General features: G+C 39.2%; 1 protein-coding gene across 1 annotated transcript; it reads right to left on the minus strand.

Annotated features, from left to right (window-relative positions):
- Positions 1-1,858: 1,858 nt before the first annotated feature.
- On the minus strand, positions 1,859-19,809 carry mmp14a (matrix metallopeptidase 14a (membrane-inserted)). Its single transcript, XM_044341636.1, has 10 exons — positions 19,318-19,809; positions 9,703-9,851; positions 9,359-9,481; positions 8,327-8,634; positions 8,067-8,228; positions 7,071-7,204; positions 6,017-6,155; positions 5,683-5,833; positions 4,636-4,751; positions 1,859-4,236 (listed from the first exon to the last, which is right to left on the minus strand). Exons 1-10 carry the CDS (start codon positions 19,399-19,401, stop codon positions 3,917-3,919), a joined length of 1,686 nt encoding a protein of 561 aa, XP_044197571.1. The 5' UTR covers positions 19,402-19,809; the 3' UTR covers positions 1,859-3,916.
- Positions 19,810-21,204: the final 1,395 nt, after the last annotated feature.

Below are 21,204 nucleotides of genomic sequence, written 5' to 3' on the forward strand. Positions count from 1 at the left end.
ATTTGTTTTTGTGCAATAAATTAACAATAAAATGAATAAATAATGATTCATATCCAACTGTAGGTGTTTGTAAGTTTTGTGGACCGTGGACAGATGATTGTTGGTATGAAATGCTTGATATCATTTGATCTTTTATATTTATAGACTGTGTTTCTATGAATGGAACTTCTTGTGTTAAATGGTAATGATAAAGGAATCTACGGTGGCCCTGAGAGGTCAACACACTGCAACTTAGGAAACACATGCAAATGGATAAAACAAAAGCAATTTGATGACACATGAAGTATTTAGATTAAAAAGCTGCGAAGTTAGAAAACACAACCAAATACAGAAATTTGGTTTTCCTAGCGTTTTCCTCCAAATGCTGCTACTGTGATGTTTCTTTTTCTTGTGTTTGGTCTTTTTGCATGTGTGTTGAGCTTTCAGGGCCACCATAATAATCACCAAAGACACAATAACCAGTTGTGTTTGTCCCCGAAAGTAGCACATAACAGAAATGGAGAAGGAACTGGAAAAAAAGTGTAAAAATTGCAGTTGTTAATCTAGTTGAAAACTCAGACTGAACCACTGTGAACCTGAATGATGCAATCATCCCTAAACAAAACACATTGCCTGAGAAACATTTTAGGAAGAAGAGGTAGTGAAGCTAAGCTTCAGCTCTTAATGACATCAGTCAGTGCCCATCTTGCATCATCTCCTCTTTGGCACGAAACAGCGCAGTGCAGAAGTTTCTTTATGTCAACTTTTAAAATAGATACATTACTAATTTTACTGGGCACATCATTTTTTTCTTGTCATGGGCAGGGCTACTCAGCCTATGAAAAGAGTTGTAAATGTTGTAAATTGTCTTGTCTGTCGCTCTAAAAGGAACAAACAACCCTGATGATGTCACTGTGAATTCCACCAGAATTTCCCTGGATGTGACTCCGAAAAAGGATGTGATGTTGAAAGAGAATAACAAAGTTGTTGTTTGGTAGTGTGATAATGGTGACACAACACACAAGAATAATAAACTCTTCATTTCCAAAAACACAGTGCAGCAGTGTTTCTATTGGCTGACCGAGCACATTCGCACGGTCAACGATGAACAAAGGTGAACTTTGACCTGTAAAACAACTGGAACTGGCTGAACATCACCCCGAAACAGGAAACGCAGTCCGTCGGGATTCAATAGAAGTGAATGACAAACGGAGCCAATATTCATTAAATGGAAACATAATGTGACTCCCAGTTTTAGGGAAGAGTACCCTTTTAATACATACGATTATTACAGTATATACTTTATAGTTATAGCGTGAAGCATGTCAATCAAGACCATTAAACAGATGTTTGCATAAATCAAGGTTTAAATCTTTTAAATCTTGATTCTTTATCTCCAACCGTTTCAAGAACTCAAGCAAAACAAACTTGTTTTCAGCTCGACTACCAAACACTTTTGTGTTTATCGAAGGGTTTTGAAAGGATTCGGTCAGATCATTGATGGGATTTTGTTAACACATACTGTGAAAGAGCATTTAACTCTTTTCAAATCCTGACCATCTGTTTTTCAAAAGTACAGAAAGTAATTAGACAATACGGAAAAATTGATCAATAAAGTGGTAGAATTACATCTCACCTCAATATGTAGTAAATATTTGGTATCTAACATGAGTTCTTTTTTTAATTTGAGTCAAAATCAAACATTTCATCAGCTGAAAAGTGCATTTAATATTGTGCTTTTCCGTGTGTAAGTGCGTTCCTGTTCAGACACTGACGAGGTTTTGAAAGCATTGAAAAAAAAAAATATGACAGATTGTAGAAAATAGTTTAATTTTACTTTATCTAATGAAATACAAAAGTGAAAACAGGCAAGAAAAAAAAAATCTCATTCCATTTTATTGATATGATCATCATTATAAATATCATTACCATTATCATTGTTATTAACTAAATCAATTCACCTTCAATTTTGATTTGTGTATAAAACAAAACAAAACAAAAAAAACCAAACATTGAGCACCATCTGTGTCAAAGTTCATAAATAGCATTGCTTGTTATCCTGTGCCGACGTCTGGGTAAATTTCGGGTGTTTCAGAATATTAAAACTCCCTGAAATCACATTTACCCCCCTCATCTGATCTAATTCACCGCACGCTGAATGTAAACTGGGATTCAATTCCATCATTGTCACGTTATGCCTCTGTCCAGCAGGACTCCAAATGACAATGTACAAAAAGCAAAAAAAAAAAAAAAAAAAAAAAAAAAAAAGTTATTATAACTTTACCAGGAGAACAATAATAACAATAACCATACTTATAATAATAATAACAATTTCCCATAAAAACGATAATAATTAAAGATTGCACCATATTGTTGGAAACTGTACCGCTTACTCACACATTTAGACGAGCCGCTCTGCTCGTTAATAGACAACAAATGTACTGGAATGTTTGTTATTTGTGAGATAAAACATCACATATTTTTTTTATTATCTTTCCCATCTGACTGCTTGCACTGAAAGAAGAGTTTTGGCTGCAAGTCTAAACGACTCAAGTTGTAGTTACATACTGTAGTTCTTGTACCAGAAGAGACTTTTCGACAGGGGGTGGGGGGGTGGGGGGGGGGGGGGGGGGGGGGTGCAACCAGATGATTAAGAGGGGGGGGGGAATCGCCTCACAGCCCCAAGTTAAGTCTGACTTTTGTGGACATAATCTTGGTTTAAATGATACCTATCTCTGCATGTTGAAAAGTCTGCATCAATCAATACTAACACTGTGCATTACGGCTGCGCTGTTACACTCAGCTCCATAAAATCCATCCAACAATCAGGGAGGTAATAATTCCTAAAACTGAACACGGTCTCCATCTTTAGCAACTGACTGAGTACCTGTGAGAAAGGCAGGCGTTAGCAGAAGGGAGAGAAACCTCTTAATAGTATTAGGGCTGGGTATCATTTCTTCAAAACAATGCATATACTGCACCTTACTTTGAGAAATACAAGCATGCTTTTCTACAACAAGAAATATGTTTATTTAACAAAAGAAGCCAAAGATCTCAAATCTTAAATGTTGTCTTAACACATGCAGCTGTACATAAGATTTACCAAAATGAAACAGTCAAAATCTGACCTGAAACTCAATGCCACTTTAGGTATTTGACGGTTTTCGTGCTCGTGATATGGAGACATTTTAAACAATACCAGAGCTGTATGAACTTTGATACCCAGCCCTACTTAGTGGTAGAAAAAAAAAAATGCAGGAGATATTGCAAAATGTTGCCAAAACAACAGATTTAAGAGCAAATGTAATGTCAAAATGATGAATTAAAGTTAAAAAAGTAAAACTCCCCGACAAAAATATCCCCAAAAGTTTGACAGCAATTGTATTTTAGAGTAAAAACTCTTTACAAATTTCTGAGTAAAACCCAAACTGAAAGCACAGACTTGTGAAACGTGATGAAACTAATGAATCAGACAGCAGTTCAGCTGGAGTCGTCCAGTTAAAGGAGAAGAAGGAGGGATTTTTTTCTTTTTTTTTGAGGGTTGTGAGAGAGGAGAGGCGGGAGGGAAGTCATTGATGAAGTCTTTTTTTTTTTTTTGTATATTTCCCTTTCTCTATGTGAGATTGTGGGTATGTTCTTAATCTCTGAACACAGAACAGTACATGTAAATAGTTAACATACAAATACACATTTTCCTGATTTCAGTTTCTAGGGCCTTTTTTTTTTGAGAAAACTCTGTTGTGGCACATACAAACCACCCAAACCTTAACACATCGTCCCTTTTTTAAAAAAAATCCCTAATCATCCATCTTGTCTCCAGTTGCTCTCTCCTCCTCTTTCATTTCTTTCCCCCTCTCAGTTTCCATCTTCATCCGGCCCTCTTTCTCCCTCTCTTTCTGTCCCTCTGTGGCAGTCTGTCAATCACCCGTCGCTCTGTCTACACCTTGTCCAGCAGGGATCTCTGGCAGTACAGGAGACGTCGAGGCGTGCCGTACTTCCTGAAGAACAAAAGCGCTCCCAGAGTGACCACCACCAGCACCAGTAGGAGGAGAGGGATCACCACGGCTATCGGCCCGGCCCCGCTCTGCGATTCGTCTACCTCAATGATGATCACCTCCTCGTCCCGACCCTTCTTGGGCTCCTCGCTTTCGCAGCCCATCCAGTCCCTGAGCACAGACTTGGGGTAGCCGGACTCCACCTTCATGTACTGGTTGTTGAACTTCCAGTACTTGTTGGCTTTGTAGAAATACGTGTAAGCTGTGGAAAATGGAGAGATGGAAAAAGCAGGAGTTAGTTTCACGAGTTTTTTTCCAGTTTTGAGTGGAGAAAACACAGCAACACAACTGTTTTTTGGGCTGGAACTGCTCTAATATCTAAGCTTCACACTGTCATTTGTATTTCTCTCAATCTAAAGGATGAATTTCTGATTAAATCTAAAGTATCATTTCTGTCACTTCTGCCCCTAAACTTTGTCTAGTGACTTCTGCACATAGTTTCAGGATCATTTTTTTACATATATACTGCGTTTCTAAGCACCATTTTCTTATAATCTAAGTGACTCTTCTTGGTTGTTTGACCAATCTCTGTCTGACTCTGCTCATTAAGAAGTCTTTGGTGCTTTGAAAGTGAAAATGTGTGTTAAGAGTGTTAATTTACATCCGTCCTCGCTCATGATGGCAGCTTTCATGTTGTCTGGTGCTCCGCTCCACGTGCTGATAGGCTTTGGATAGCCTTTGTCCACAGTGCGAGTCTGCTCGTTGAAACGGTAGTACCTGCAAATGCCACAAAGAGGGAAATATTAAAGAAATACATCTTGAGGAAACAGCTTTGGGTGAGTAATTGCTGCTGCCGGGGCGTCCATTAGACCGTTAGATGCTAAAATGTTCCTGTTTCGTGTTTGACCGGGGATATTTTGTTACATGTCATGCCTCCTTTCTTGTCTCGTGTTTCCTGTCAGCGTTTTTTAAAAAGCTAAAAAAAAAATGCTAAGACATACTTAAAAAAATGAAAATCTATGCAGTTTTTGGGATATAATTACTTCTCTGGACACTTTGAAATTGAATTTAAGGGTAACGCTTTACTTAAAGTCCCTACATTTATAAGTAGTATATAAACAGTTAAAAGGTTTATAACACACAATAATGCAGATATGAGGATATTTATAAGTGTTGATTATTTAATAACAATTATAACTTCTCCTATAAAGACATATTTTATATTGTTACATCTGTGTTTTACTATATTTTCATTCATTATCTGTCTCCACTTATGGCTGCCCACAGGAGACGTTATACATCAATAAAACACTTCTATCTACATTTCACCACATTAAAGTGTGTTATAACCATTTATTATACGCTAAATAGGGGTTAAAGTGTTACCCATTTTAGATAGGAGAGGATAGATGGGACCTGTGATTGTGAGTCAGAGAAATGAAATGTTGGAGGCCACGTTGACAGATAAGATGGTAGATGTATAACACGTTGCAACAGGTTACTGCATGTATACAAAGAGTATGAACCCTGTTTGTATAGGAAATGGAAAGACATTCATGCTACAGGAATGTTCCTGATAGCTCATAAGATGGCTGTAAAAATACCGCAAGTGTACGAGGACAATGAGGAAGAATTTGTTTTTCAATATGAGGACCATATGGGGAAAAATAAGAATAAAATACAAATCCTGACTAGCGGAAGGACTCACTTGGTGCCTCTGAAGAAGTACGTCTGTCCAGTTGGTGTGTAGAAGAGAGCAGCGTCTAACTTGTCTTTGGGTAGACCAGTACCCAGTTCTTTCAGGCTCTTGGGGGAATCCTTATCCATGCTAGACTCACTGAAAACCCAGTATCTGTCACCTGGAGATGGAAGAAAGAAAAAAAAAAAACAGGAAGATGAAAAGAAAGGCAGATAGAAAACAGAAAGAAAGACCAGAGGAAAAAAAAGTCGTAACAGTTGACACATGAAATTCATCACTTGAGCAGCTGCGATGACGCCGCCATCCTAAATCTGGTTTCAATTTATTCTCACAGGGAACCTGCCTTTGAAGAAGATGAATTTCCCATCATCTCTCTCATAGGCGGCATTGATGTTTGCTGGCAAGCCTTTCCAGAAGTGACCAATGGCCATGGGATATCCTGGCAGCACTTTGTTGTTACGCACACGCCAAAACCATTTGTCCTACAAACACACACAAACACACAGATAGATGAAAACTACAGTAGAATATATTGCATGATGGGATTTTTGTTTTCTTTATTTGCCTGAAATAATGCATACTGGTGCTGAAACAATTCAATTCACAAAAAGTCTTTTATTAAGCGAAAATGCCAAACGTTCTCTGGTTTCAGCTTGTTAGTTGTAAGGTTGTAAAAGAGAAGAAATATAAAGACATTGCTTTCTGGCAGGATTTAGCCCAAGACTTGCAAAATTTATGGAGAAAGTGGTCAAGTTCATACAGTTGTAGTTATTACCAAGACAGATCAATTTATAGCAGTTGAAGTCGCACTATCAAGTTAGAGTAGGTAGGTAGAGTTGAAAGGAATAGTTTGACATTTTGGGATATACACTTATTTGCTTTCTTGCCGAGAGTTAGATGGGAAGATTGATACCACCCTCATGTCTGTATGGTAAATATGAAACCAGAGCCAGGAGACGATTAGCTTAGTTTAACAAAAAGGACTGAAAACAGGAGGAAAGAGCTAACATGCCACGTCCAAACGTAACAAAATCTATCTTCCAGCACCTCTTAAGCTCACTAATTAACACACGATATCTCATTCTTTTAATCTGTACAAAAACCGAAGTGTAAAAATGAAAAAGTTTCACGGGACCTTTGGACAGAGCCAAGCTAGTTTTTCCCCCTGTTTCCAGTCTTTGTGCTAAGCTAAGCTAACTGGCCGCTGGCTGTAGCCTTATATTTAACGTACAAACATGAGAGTGGAATCAATCCTCTCATCTAACTCTCAGCAAGAAAGCAAATAAGCGTATTTTCCCCAAAAGGTCAATTAATTTAAAGAGCAACATAAGATGTACAAAAATGTCTTTGTGAGTCTCAATATTTTGGGTTTTGAGAACATTTGAGGGTCTAAGTACCTTAAATACAAACTTCTCCCCTCTGAGGATAGCGATGGTGTCAAAGTGTCCCTCACAGATGTCTGGGCCGTGCTCTGGCCTGATGGACGGCTTTGTGGGTCGAGGGGGAGGAGGGGGAGCTCCGGACTTTGTTCCTGTGGGAAAGATTTTTGTGAGAGACAGAAATGGTTTATTTGGAGGAAGACCACCCAACATGTTTCAAATGATGCTTGTTTTATATTTTTACTCTGCTATATGCACATATAGATCTTTTATAGATGCATACTTTAGATGTTTTATGTTTTTGGATTGATGCTTAATGTCAGATTTTATGTCCTGGTCCTGAAGAAACAACAAAACTTTAACTTGAAACTATGTAGTGCTCTAGGTACTAGGTACTATAGGTATTATGTGTCTTTCTATCAGTACAACTAAACCGATATTGATAAAAGAAACAATGAATTGACCCTTAAACACCATCTGTCTTCTGATAAATTAAAACAAACTGACTATTTATGGTCGTCATACCCTTGCAATGGATTTGGACATTAAGTTTTCAAGGTTTTATCACATTGTTGGACTAACAGACTGCTTTAAAAGTAGGGAGACAACATATTTTTAAGGCTTCAACTGCATACATTACATACATACATATATATCTTTTTTATATATTAGATGTTCATATTCATGAAATGTTTCATAGCACTAACAGTCTATAAGCTGCTACAACATTAAAATAAAGGCCTCCATAAGGAACATCACTACTTTTGGTTCCCAAACTTGGGGTCGGGACCCTGCAAGGTGCTGCGAGATAAATCTAAGGGGTCATGAGATGATTAAAAGAATAATAAAGCATCAAAAATGCATGAAATTATGTTTATTATTTCAGAATATCCTCTGATCTTTGCATTTTTCCTTGTGACCTGCTGGATAGTTTTACCTCAAAAAATGATTGAAATAAAACAAACTGTCTGGTAGGTCAAAGGTCAAAATAGCTGCTCTAGGAGATCAACCCACCGTAGACGGCCTGGATGCCTTTGCGGTCGTCGTCGGGGAGCTGGAAGTTTTCAGTATCAAACCACTGGTAGAAGGGGGCCATGATGGCAGAGGGGTTGTTGGAGTGCTCCAGACCCAGAGCGTGACCCAGCTCATGGACGGCCACCAGGAAAACATCATTACCTTCAACGAGAGGAAGAGGAAATTTAGTTTTATCAGTTAAGATGATGGTAAACAAAACAAACTGGATCTGTTTTGCCCTCCACTCCTCTTTTTCTTACCTCCCTGGTCGACGGTCCCAGTGGTCCAGGGCTCGGCAAGGTCAAAGTGCGTGTCTCCTCCGATGCCGTGGCCGGGGAAGTAAGCGTGCGCCAGGAAGCCGCCCTCGCCGTCAAACGGTGTGCTGTCTCCGTGGAAACCCTCCGCGAAGGAAAGCATGATGTCTGCGAACTTGTCAACCTTGTCCCTGATGTGGCTGTAGGGGATCTCTCTGAAGGTGAGCGGGATCGCGCTCTCCCACACCTTGAAGGCCTTTCGGATGGCTTCGTATGTGGCGTGTTCGCCAACTTTTGGGGTGTAGTTCTGTATGCTGTGGTAGAGAACGCAGACACTGGGATTTAGGACACTAAAGGGACCAGTCCTGCAGTCTTACGTCTTGGATTCAGTGTTTTAAAAACAAGCATTAATATCTTGAAACAAGAATAAAGCAGATTACTCCCGTTTTATTAGGAAAATGTCACTTTAGTGTCACTTTTTGCAATTTCTTAGTAATATTCTTTGTATTTTTACTCTTTATTCAGTACCTACCATTCATTTTTGGACCATTAATGTAATATTTAGTTGAGTTTGAATTTTACCTGCCAGTTTAAATAATAATTAGTTGATTAGTTGATTGATCAATGCAGAGCGTTTGGTAATCGATTAATACTTTTTTAGAGCAAAAAAACCCCAACAAAAACAACAAAAATTCAGTGTTACTTGCTTTAGAAATGTAAATATTTTCAGTTTTCTTAGTGCTCTTTGATAGTGAATCTGGTATCTGTTAGTTTTGGACTGTTGGTCAGATCACACAAGCACTTAAATAAACTTCTGGGAAGTTATAAGGGACATTAATTCTCAATTTTCTGACATTTTACAGATAAAACAAGAAAGAAAATAATCAGCTGATTAATTTATAATGAAAATGCTGAGTTTAAGCCCTAAAGTCCATACAAGTATATCATCATATGCACACTAAAGTAGATTCACATGTGAAACTTTAGAAGTAAATCCAAACTATTGATCAGTGTTGGCGTGTGAGTGTATATTCTGACCTGAAGGTCACCTCAGACTTGTCCCACTTCAGACCCTGCACCGCGTATCTCTTCCTCCTCAGGTTGGTTTTCAGCTGTGGGCCGAACTTGTCTGGGACGCCACATCGTGCCCGGCCCATCGCCCTGGCAACAGCAACATAAAATTGTCAACAATGTAAAATATTCAACTGCTTTGAAGGGCACATTTTTTGTAAATAGGAACCACCTTGATTTCTTAGATTCTCTTATTCCTCTTGCAACCCAAATCATAAAAAAATTCAGATTTTTGTGACTTTTTTTCCAGTAACAATTTGAAACCAAACAGTTATGCATCATAAAAACCATTAAAGTCAAACAGGACTCACTCTAACGTGTTGGAGTCTATGGAGCCGGTGACAGTCAAACCATAAAACCTCTGCATGGCTGCAATCGCCGTTGCAATGGACTTGGGTGAGCGAATAGCCTGGGCTCTGACATCACCTGGAGGCAGGTAGCCATACTGCTGCAGCCAAGCCTGCAAGAGAGGGAGAGATTAGGACAATGTTTGTCTGTTAGACTAAGCTAAACACAGATAACGTCATGAAGATGATCACATTTATACAACTTGATACTGTTTCCTCTACCAGCGAACAGGTGGACTCTCTTGTGCAAAGGTCTGAAAGAGGTTTATTGGTGTAAGGTTTAATGTTTTACAGTCTGACTGCTCTCACAGAGGGAAACACTGCAGTGAGACCTTGTTTATCCTCCAGACCAACTGGTTGACCATAATGCATAATTAGCGAAAAAATCCGTCAAAGCAAATATATTCGATTGATTCTTAACAACTGTAGAAATCCTTATAAACATACTAACTGTACATCTTAATATGTTTAACTACAGATTTAAAGAACAACTGTTAACACATTCATGTTTCATTATATTCTCCAAAACAATCAATGAGTACTAGATGTAATAACACTGAATTTACTTCTGGCTTCATATACAAACACTGCACATGTATAAATACCATTATTCTCTTTTACAACTAAATGACAATATTCAATAGTGGGGAGGATTTGCAGCAACAGTTAAACAACCTAATGATATTTATTAACAGTAGTTTATTACCTGCACAACAAAGCTGAAGCTTAAAGTATCCAATATGTAGGATTTTATGTATTAATAGTTTACTTCTGAAACTGAATATCAAACACCTCTGCTTCCATAATTGGGTCACAAACTAGAAATAATTTGTCATCATTGGGTAGGTTATTAGTGGTTAACACACTGCTAAAATAGTTTTATTGGAACGTTTTTCCAATTTTTGCTACAGGACTTGACAGCACAAATTACTACATGCTGGCGACAGAAAATACTGGAAATCTACATTAACCTGCTTTAAGTGCAAGGTCTCGTCAATTAAAGAGGCTTTTAAATTAGACCAAGCATTTATTAGGGGTTTAATGACATATTACTGAAAACCATCCCTCTCTCTCTTTGAGTTTCTTGGTGAGTTATTCACTCACTCACTCCTTAGTCAGACATACCGGAGACAGAAGAAAGACCACAAGAAAACATCTTAGTCAACAAAATAAGTGTTCGGCCTCTTGTGTGAGCCTGTTGGTGTTTATCTACTTCCAGTCAACTTGCAGTGCTTGTTTGGACCTGCGTCTCTGAGCTCAGATGTATCACACAGATTGCACAGTGAGCAAGGGAGACAAAGAGTGTGTGTGTGACGGGGGTTTTTGTATAGTAAGCTGACTTGAGCAAGCAATAACAACAGTGTTAACCTACATATCCTCCTCCTTCAGCAGCCAACACACACTGAATTAACACAGCAAGTTAAATTTATTGTCTTTTCTTCATGTGACTGTGACATTATCCTGTTTACAAACTCTTAAAAACTAACACCAAATCCTCAAATGCCCCCATGATTTATGTTGAACTCATTATGGGAAACTTTGTTGTGGGGTCATAAGAAGGGATGAGAGACGAACTGAAAGCCAAATTAAACACACAATCTGAAAACACTGATGTCATTTTATTCACGATGACCCAGAACTCTGTCTAGACTATCGCAGCCAAAGACAACTCGCGGTCACAACGCTGGAAAAAGCAACATTTTCGGCAACATTTAAGTTCCTCAAAGCTTGAGTTTCAGATCCTCCTGTCACTGTCTACGTCTGTCCTCCTCCCCCTCTCTGTCTGTCCTCATGTCAACCAAAACCGCCACTATTTATCTTAACACATGAAAGGCCAGCCTATTCTTTCCACTGCCTACTGCTGGTGGTCTAAGACTGGACAGAAACGCTCTTAAAAGGACTAGTTAACCTTTTGGGAGAGAGAAGATCAATACCACTCTCATATCTGTCTGTTTGTGATTAAACAAACAAGATGTATCATATCAATTGGTGAGATTTAGAGGTGCTGGTAGACAGATTGTGATACCTTTGAATAGAGCCAAGCTAGCTGTTTCCCCCTGTTTACAGCCTTTACGCTAAGCTAAGCTAACCAGCCGCTGGCTCGAGCTTCATATCCCTCCCTTCCTGTCTAACGCTTGTCAAAAATGATATATTCCTCAAACAGTCAAACAATCACTTCTCATGCACATTTCTAGGTCTATAATTTTACTCTGGGGCTTTACTGGAATATTTTGCATGATTTACAGTTCAAAACACTCCTTATTTATCTTAAACTGGCTCTTTATGCAGCTCCTCAGTTCAAGCTCTGTCTCGAACAGGCTGTTTTAGCTCCTGTCTCGTTAAGGCCCGTCTTATCTCATGTCTTTACTTGAAATGGAAACTTAAACTCAAATACATCCGTAGCTGAAATCTGCGACTGGACAACGTGACAACAACCCATGGAGCAACGTTAGCAACAAAGGCTACGAAACAGACGGCCGTTTGTGGGCGTGTGCGAACAATCTGATGTCATCACGAAGAGGAAGTAGAGGTAACATTGCAAATAGAGCGTTCAGAGGGGGCTGAAGCCTCCATTTTGATTTTCAGGGAGCATTGTTACATAACTTCACCTCACGTGTTTGAATGTTTAACATGAACATCTGACATCATACCAGTATAAAAATAGCAGAAAATCACAAAAAGCATAATATGTCCCCTTTAAGAATCAAATATGTCCCCATTTTGGAGTTCAAGGCTTAAACGTGTCTTGAATTGTGTGTTTCCACTGAGAGTTAAAGCAAATCCTCATCTCCACCACAAATTAAGTCGGGGGAATTACACCGAATTCCTTCTTTGGCGTCACTTAAACCTCAGATATCTCTCTTGTTCCACCATTAGCGCTGTTTTTCTCTTCAAAACCTTTCTCCAACAAGTGAAGGGGAAAGCAGGGGAGGGATGGAAACGCAGCAACTGGGCAGGACTACCTGGCCATCCATATACTGCCCGGGCACACACAGCTACTGTTAGTCATGTGGTGGGGCAGCGAGGCCGGAGAACAAGGTTCACTTATGATGACCTGCAGAGAGAGGCAGCTTATCCCCCTTCTCTCTGCCTCTGCATATCCCCCTCATACTCACTCGCCATTTCCTAAAGATTTCTCTGGATTATTTAAGGGTCTAGTTAATTTAATTTATCCTCTGTCTTACTCTGTGTCAATCTGTCTCTAACACCAACCAAATTTACTCTCTCTGCCTGACTGCCTGACTGCTGCTAGTGTGTCCTGTGGCTCCAGTGTGGTGACGCGTCTGCTTCTATAAAAACACTCCCCCCCACACCGTCAAGACCTCCACTTCTCTCCCCTAATCCTAAACTACTCCTTCACTACACACACCACCACCTCCACCTCCGGTTCGGACGCCAGATATCCCAGCATGCACCCCTCCTCCCTGGAACTAGCAGCAGCCACCATCAAAGCTTCTATTTATTGAGACTTGTACATGGCTGGTATTGTTGGCGTTGGGGTGGCTAGGTAGCGCTCTCCCTCCACACGACCATGTGTGGTCACAGGGCTGGCTGCTGGTTTGGTAAATACACCCCTGGGTCTGTTCAGTGTGTGTGTGAGTGTGGACTGACGTGTGGTCCAAATGTATAATGCTCAGTGAAACACAACCACCGTGATGTAAATGTTGGAAGAGGTCATTTTGGTGACGCGGCGTGATGTATACATAGATTCTGTGACCCCACTGTGACCTTACTATTCTATATAGAGCTGAAACGATTCATTGAGCGATCAATTAGTCGACTGACGTAAAATAAATCACTTTTTAAGCACAAAAGGCAAACATTCAATGCTTCCAGCTTCTTAAATGTGAAATAATGTTGCTTTTCCATGTCTTAAAGTATAGTGAGCTGAATATTTTTGGGTTTTGGACACAATTACTTGGATAAAAGGTATTTGAATATGTCAATTTGGGCTAATTGTGAGAGGCATTTTTCACTATTTTGTGATGTTTAATAGACTAAATGATTGATTGATTAATTAGGAAACTCACCAGCAAGATTTCGAAAATAACAACCCTAAAGATTTGGATATTTATTGATAATCAAATGGATGAAATACATGTTTAATATCCAGAAACTGAGATACGTATGCTGCCTTCAAAGCACCACTGCATGTGGCTGCTTGCAATCATCTTCTTCCTCAGATCAGAGCAGCAAAATAAAAATCTGAGGGACGACTAAACCCAGAAAACCTACTTTAACGCGGTTGTATTAACCTGCGTGTGGCCTGAGCAATGTGTTAAGTTTTTCCATGTTAGAAGAATACTTGTGTGCTGTGTGGTAATTTGATTAGAGAAAAGAAAACTCTATATGTCTCCACATAGAGTGCCAGGTCTAATGAATTAGCTTTTACTAGTTCTGCTCCAATCAAGACCCTGTGAGGTCTGTGTTTTTACCTAATATGCATCTGAAGAGCCTCTTCTACTTTTTTGTCAGTGTTCGGGCAATATTTTTGTGAAATGGGACTTTAATGTGTCTTTAAATATAAAATTTCTTCTTCTTTTGCCTTATTTCTGTGCAGACTCAGTACTTGTGAAACTGACTGAGCACTTGACCTCTTCATTCTTCTCGGTACTTTGGATAATTTGGAAATCCGCGACAAATAAGCACAAAATGGAACTAATAAAGGTTTTAAAACAAGATTTCGACATAGGGACTCTTTGCAAGAGAAGGTGTCAAGATCAGATCATGCACCTCCTTCGGTTCCCTTATCATGTCAGTTGATCTTATTAGTGGATATTCCTGAATACATTCAGGGCCCCTGGGCAGACTCGTACTTTAAAAACACAAAGTTGTTTCAATTCAGCGAGTATCAGCAAGTGAAAAATGTGACCATGTTGCTGGTGAGCATGTATTGTTGTGTCGAATTGTTGCAGAAAAATGTATCAGAGCAAAAACTCTCTCTTAATAATAAAAAGGGAGTCAGAGGTCCAAACAGCAAAGTGTTCTTTTATTGCAAGAAAAGGGGAACGAGTAGCACCTTTTACAAAGAACCAAATCGCTCCAAAGGTTTTTCTTTGGGGCATTGTTTTTATGTCCTTGGGTCGGCTTAGGCCACACCTTATCATCCACCCTCCCTAATTTTTGACCAATTATTATGTTACTTTTATCTCTGTCACTTGTTGTTGGTCAAAACTCTTCAAACCATGTTTTGAGCTGTTTGTGGATATGTCCTGGCATACATAATTCTTCCTGATTATATCCAATTTTTATATATAAGTATTGGGAATCATTTTACACCATTATTGCCCAGTTGTCTTCTGGCCTTTTATTTTTATAAGTTATTCTCGTCATTTTACACCCTTATTTCTTGATCTCCTCCAGAGGGTATTTTTTTAAAAGGTGAAGACTTTAATGCAGACCCCAGCAAAGTGACATGTAATACAAACACACTCAAATTTCTCCAGTGTATGATTATGATTCTTCTACTGTGCCTCTATACGTACAGTGTGATTAAATATGGTTCATGAGATTATAACTACACCAATACAAATTGTATCCCACTAGCCCTTATTGCTTATAAACTTATAAAATCAATCTGCGTAGCTTAATATTGTCTTTAAGCACAACTATGACATTTAATGAAAATACACCACAGTATGTGATGTATCACAGGACATGTGGCTGCCACCTATTGTCCCACACAGTTAGTCACATTCTCATGACACTGAAGGGTGATGTGTTTTCCGGATGCACTATAAAAAAAAAAAAGCAAACCACAAGTTCCTACAAGAGTTATAAACAAACTGAAGAAAAATTCCCTTGAGCATTTATAGCTGTTGTGGTAAAAAACAAAAGGATGATGACATTTTTATAGGAAGTTGAACTGATGTTGCGTTACTCAATACAGCATGTGAGTGTCTGAGCATAAATCTCACCAGGAATGAAGAGAAAAGAAAAAAAAAGGACAGACAAAGAGGATTAAAGACAGCAGAAGATGATCTAAAGTGCAGAGTTACATTAGAGAGGGAGAGGTAAAGACATTAGAAAGACGAGTGGTAAAAGGAAAGTGGGGCGAGAGGGGTTAGAAGTATGGCTGAATTTAAATCCGAGGGACTGAGTCAGTTGTTCCTCTCGCTTGGTGCCAACGGAAAAAACAGAGAATTCTGCTCAAGAGTGGCTGAATCTCACATTGCCTTCATTTCTTAGCGTCTCTGACCCAGTTAGCACTCACACCGGAGCATTTACATATCTGCATGGTCAAATTATACTGACGTACTGCAACGGTATTTGGTAAATTGATATGAGAGTGATAAATACCTTTAGGATGGGTTATTGCACTATAGGAAACTGCTTTAATGACAAAAATTCCATACAAACAACCAGTAATGGAAGTATTTTTATCTAAGTACTGCACTTAAGTACAATTTTGAGTATTTCCTCTTCAGGATACTGCTGGTCTACTGACTTTCAGAGGGGAAATATGCATTTTACTGCAATACATTTCACAGCTATAGTTACTTTGCAGCTGAATATCTTATATACAAAATATATAAGGAGCTTATAAAATATGATGCGTCGTTATAGAATAAATTTCCTAAAAGTATGAGAGAAATTAGCTCCATCTTGACCAGCTACAACATCAAAATGATGAGTATCACTTTCTCACAATGTATAATTTATAAAGTTTACAAGTTGTAATCAATAACTTTTACAATCATTCATTAATACTTTTATCAATACTATTAAAAGTTGTTAAAATCCTTTTGGCTGGTATATCCTGCTTTGTAAGGATCCGTTCTGCATTATGAGTATATTAATGTTTGATACTTAAGTACATTTTGCGGAAAATACTTCTGAATGCAGGGCTTTTACCTGTAAAGGAGTATTTTTACATTCTTGCATTGCTACATTTACTTCAGTAAAGGATTTGATTACTTCTTTTTTTTCCTGTTGAAGTGTTTTTTGGGGGAGTTTTTTGTTTATTATCTAATCGTGTAAGGGTAGAGGGTGTCTCTGGTATGAAATGGAAACACTTCAGAAAAGTGCAACTACTTCAGGTTGTACTTATGTACATTTACTTTCCAGTGCCGCGTTTTAAGTGGCTGGCTGACTTTTTAAAGTTAGATTTGGGATCAGCACTTTCGGCTTTCAACTTTTGCCAAATCCAACCAGCTGAGCTCCAACATAAAGAGCAGTAAGAATGCAAATCTTGATCAGCATAGTGGTGAAAATACATCAGTCTTAGGGCCAAGACTCGCGACTCCGCAGTCACTAACATCACGGTGGAAACTTTTTCTGTTTGATGTCCTCTATTTATACCAAGGTGGAGCATTTTCTGCCGGTGTGTCGAGCATAGATAAGCTCCCTTTCTCCCTTGAAGTCCATCAGTTTCTCATTATGGCCGATCCAGTGGATTATTTTGACATTTCTTAAGTGACAGCCGCTGCCTGTAGGAGCAGCGTGCACCAGAGCTTGAGCAAGGCTTTTCTTTGATGCTACATCAACAAGTCAAGATAAAGAGAATTGAACCCAGATGTGTTTTGACCAGATCTGCCGGGATCACGAGACATGTGTCTCCAGATGGCAACAGGAAATCTCCGGCATTTTTTTCAGCCAGATATGGAGAGATCCTGTTTTAGACCCACTTGTTTTCATTGCTGTCCGCTTCCTCTGCTCACAAGGTCCAACTAAGCATTTTATTCAAGCAGAGAAAGGTTAGACAAGGCAAAACACGGTGAATGAAAACAGATGCTGGACGGCGCAAAGGGTACAGTACTTCACGAGAAGTGTTTTCATTTCAGAGAAAAAAGGGGAAGTCGTACTCCTCTATTGGTGGAGTTTCTCCGCTCACTCAGCATGGATTAAATGTGTTTAGCCTGTCAGAGTGAAGTCAGAGATGTTGGGCAACACTGATAAACCACAAAATTCCTCAAACTTCAGTCTCTGCTTTTTCTCGACCCTCCCAACCACCCTAAAAAGTGAGCTTCACCCATGATAATTTTACATTTACAGTCTATCACTTGTTATTTTGTCTTGTCTGTTACTCCTATTTCTCCAGTTTAGTCTACTTTCTCCACACACACGTCTATCTTTTGATAACAGGTTTCATATACAGCTCCCAGGTGATGTAATCCAGACCCCATAATTAAGGCTTATCCTCTTTCTGTATCTGACAACATCACACACTGAGGATAAAACTTCATATACATGACCTGCATCAGCGGATGAGACATCCACTCTTCATCTTGTGTGTCTTGCATTAAATGCTGCACGCTAAAAACCGTCACACCGCTGTACTGATGTTGTCCAGCTGCTGTAAACAGTCATGTTTTCTCACTCTTATTTACAGACGTTCATCACTGTGTCGGTGTGTTACGCCACAGGGGGGGACGCTGCCTGCGGCCTCTTATAAACTGTCTGACTTCTCAGAGTTATCCATCATGTCTGGCTTGACTCACACGCCAAGCACTTGTGGTCAGTGACTAAGGTCCTCCTTCACTCCTTTATGTATCTTGGGCCCACTCGCAGCTACAGCTCAGACTCTTGTATATCTTTGGTAACACTTTGAACCACCTAAAGCGACTTTTTGCTCTGTGAATCAATTTCCTGTAACAGCTGGCTATTAGTGGAGCATCCTACATTTTACAGAGAAACACTTTATATCTTCACTTCCTGGCTATGACTGTATGTGACCTTATTTTTCCGTGCACTTATGACCACCGGCTGTTATTGATGTTATCAACAAGGTGGACTGGAACGTTGCCGGATGAAGCAAATCTAAAATGTGCAGACAGCAGAGGCGCCCAGGATGTACCCGATCATTTTCAGAGCTGTAAGAGCCCTGATGACAAAATATGTTGTTCAGGTGACGGCTAATCTGCAGTTTAGTGTCTCCACACCGTGCAGACGGACCGCCTCACGTCCAGCTTGTTGTGAGTGCTGGACAAGCCTTCTCTCGGCCTGCTGTCTGTGCAGCCTACACAGGCAGATGAAAACTATTAACCCCCCTCCCCCGCGCCCCCACCAGTACCACCACTGCCCACTTTTCCTCAGAACAAAGCAGCTCAGCTGAGGTTTCTAAACTGTGCACTGCCCCTGCATGGTTGAATCCCCCCACCCCTCTTCCTTCTCAAGCCACAAGAGTTTATGATTTTTTTCTTTTTTTTTTTTCCTTCTGTGGATGAAGTTTTATCTGTTGTTACAGTGGACACGTTTTAACAGGGGAAAAAAGGGATTAGGAGTGTTTGAAAGAAGGGGAATAAACATGTAGGAAACAGAAGTAGCAGTTGCAAGATGACAAAAAAACACTTTTTGAGGACACTGCAAGTATGAGTAAGTGGTGTTGTGACGCAATTACAACAAAATGAGATCACTATAGTTCATGTTTCCTACTGGAAATCACTTTAAATGTATATTCTGGGATGTATTTTAGAATAAGATGACAAAAACAACATTTGAAATGGAGAAAATGGAAAATAAACATCGTTGGCACACTATAACATGCGTGGCACACTGAATTTACGCACAAAAATCCTGTACTTTATCAATAAGCGGGTGTTTTAAAAGTAAAATAACCGTTTTTTCCATCAGACTTACCTCTGCTTTCAGCACATTTGCAGTGACGGAGGTAAAACCAAAGCAGCAGAGCCCGCAGGCCACGGTGAGGAGCTGGAGGAGCATTTCTTGTATCTGCAAACTGCCTCCTCAGAGAAGTTCAGAAAACTATCTCTCTACACAAGTCCCGCCGTGTCGACAGCAGACGATGAAGGAAAAGAAAAAAAATCAAAGTACAATCGATCGATGCTACTCCGTTTTGTTTTTTTTGGTTAAAACGTGGCAGAAACGTTTTGTCGTATCCGCATGGGCACTTTTTTTGAGCGCACCGGGGCGGCTTTTCTGCGCAAAAGCGACTCTTCAAGAATCAGAGTCGAGCTGAAAACAACCAACAAAAAGCTAAAAGCATCGGGAGGCTGTGACAAATGCTCAGCTGTTGTTAACTAAAGCTTCATAGTTTGGCTTTCCTTTGGTAGGATTGTCTGCAGCGTGTGAGGACGTGGGCAGAGAGAGATGGATTTTCCTTTGGGTCCTCCTCCAGATGTGCAGGCGTATTTTTTTTTTTTTTTTTTTTTTACATGGCTGCTTGACGACAGCTGACCAGGTTTATCAGATAAATGATACAGAGACACAGATATGACAGTTTGAAAGGATTCAGTAACATTCCTGGCAAACTGAAAAGATCTCTGTGGACTTTGTTTATGTGATTTACAGAAATTGACATTGCTGCACTTATTTTGACTCTATTTTAGGTTGAAAGACACATTTTCCACATTCAGAGAGGAAAAAGCTGTCAGATCATTCAAATAAAGTAAAAACATCCCGTTCTGCATCCTAACTTCACCACTCTAGTTAAGTAAAAGCCATAGCATTTGTTACTCCACTATATGTAGCCTACCGGTTATAGTTATTTTTTGGATTTCATCAAAAAAACACATAATCAGTTTATGAAACATTATCAGTGGTGGAAAGTAACTAAGTATATTTACTCAAGCACTGCACTTTTGAGGTGCTTGTACTGTGCTTGAGTACTATTTCCATATGATGCTACTTTATATTTCTACTCCACTACATTTATTTGACAGGTTTAGTTACTTTTCAGATGAAGATTTGACACAAGAAAGCAAAGTTTAGAGAAAAGTCTGAAAAGTTAATCAAAATTTGTGTGACAGAAATTTCTTTTTTCTTCTTTTCTTTACCCGGCTGATGTCAGTCACACTCTCAGTGAACGATTTTCTGCAAAAGGAGTACTTTTACTTTAGTACTTTTAAAGGATAGGTTCACAATTTTTCAAGTGTGTCTTAAAATAACAGTCAGGTGTCCATATGAACACTGAAAGAGGTTTTCCCCGCTGTAATCATTCCTCCTGTTCATACTGGTTATTAAAAGATCTTCTTCAAATGTGGTTTCAATGTAAGTGCTGGCGGCCAAAATCCACAGCGAGTCCACACAGTCATTTTGTGCAAAAAAGCATTTTAAAGTTTATGTGAAGCTTATATGAGGCTTCAGCAGTCAGAGTTAGTCACATCATGTAGATATCTGCCACATTTACAGTCTTTTTAATGTCAAATTCCCTCTTTGTGTTTCCCTGTTGAGCTGTGGTGGATATATAGTAACAAAAAGAGGAACCTTGGCACTAAAAAGACTGTAACATTGAAAGATATCTACTTGATTTGACTCATTTGGACAGCTGATGCTTCAAACTGGCTTCAGATAAACTTTTAAATATATTTTTGCACAGAAGGAGGACTGTGGATTTTAACCCCCACTTACATCGTAAGTGCAAAAGATAGGGATCTAGTATGAACAGGAGGAATGATTGTTGGAAGAAAAACCTATTTCAATGTTCAATTGGGCACCTTACTATTGTTTTAAGACATACTTGAAAATCTGTGAACCCATCCTTTAAATAAATCTGTACCTTTACTT

The sequence above is a fragment of the Thunnus albacares genome, chromosome 22 (genome assembly GCF_914725855.1).
Source record: "Thunnus albacares chromosome 22, fThuAlb1.1, whole genome shotgun sequence".
In the NCBI taxonomy this organism is placed as follows: domain Eukaryota; kingdom Metazoa; phylum Chordata; class Actinopteri; order Scombriformes; family Scombridae; genus Thunnus; species Thunnus albacares.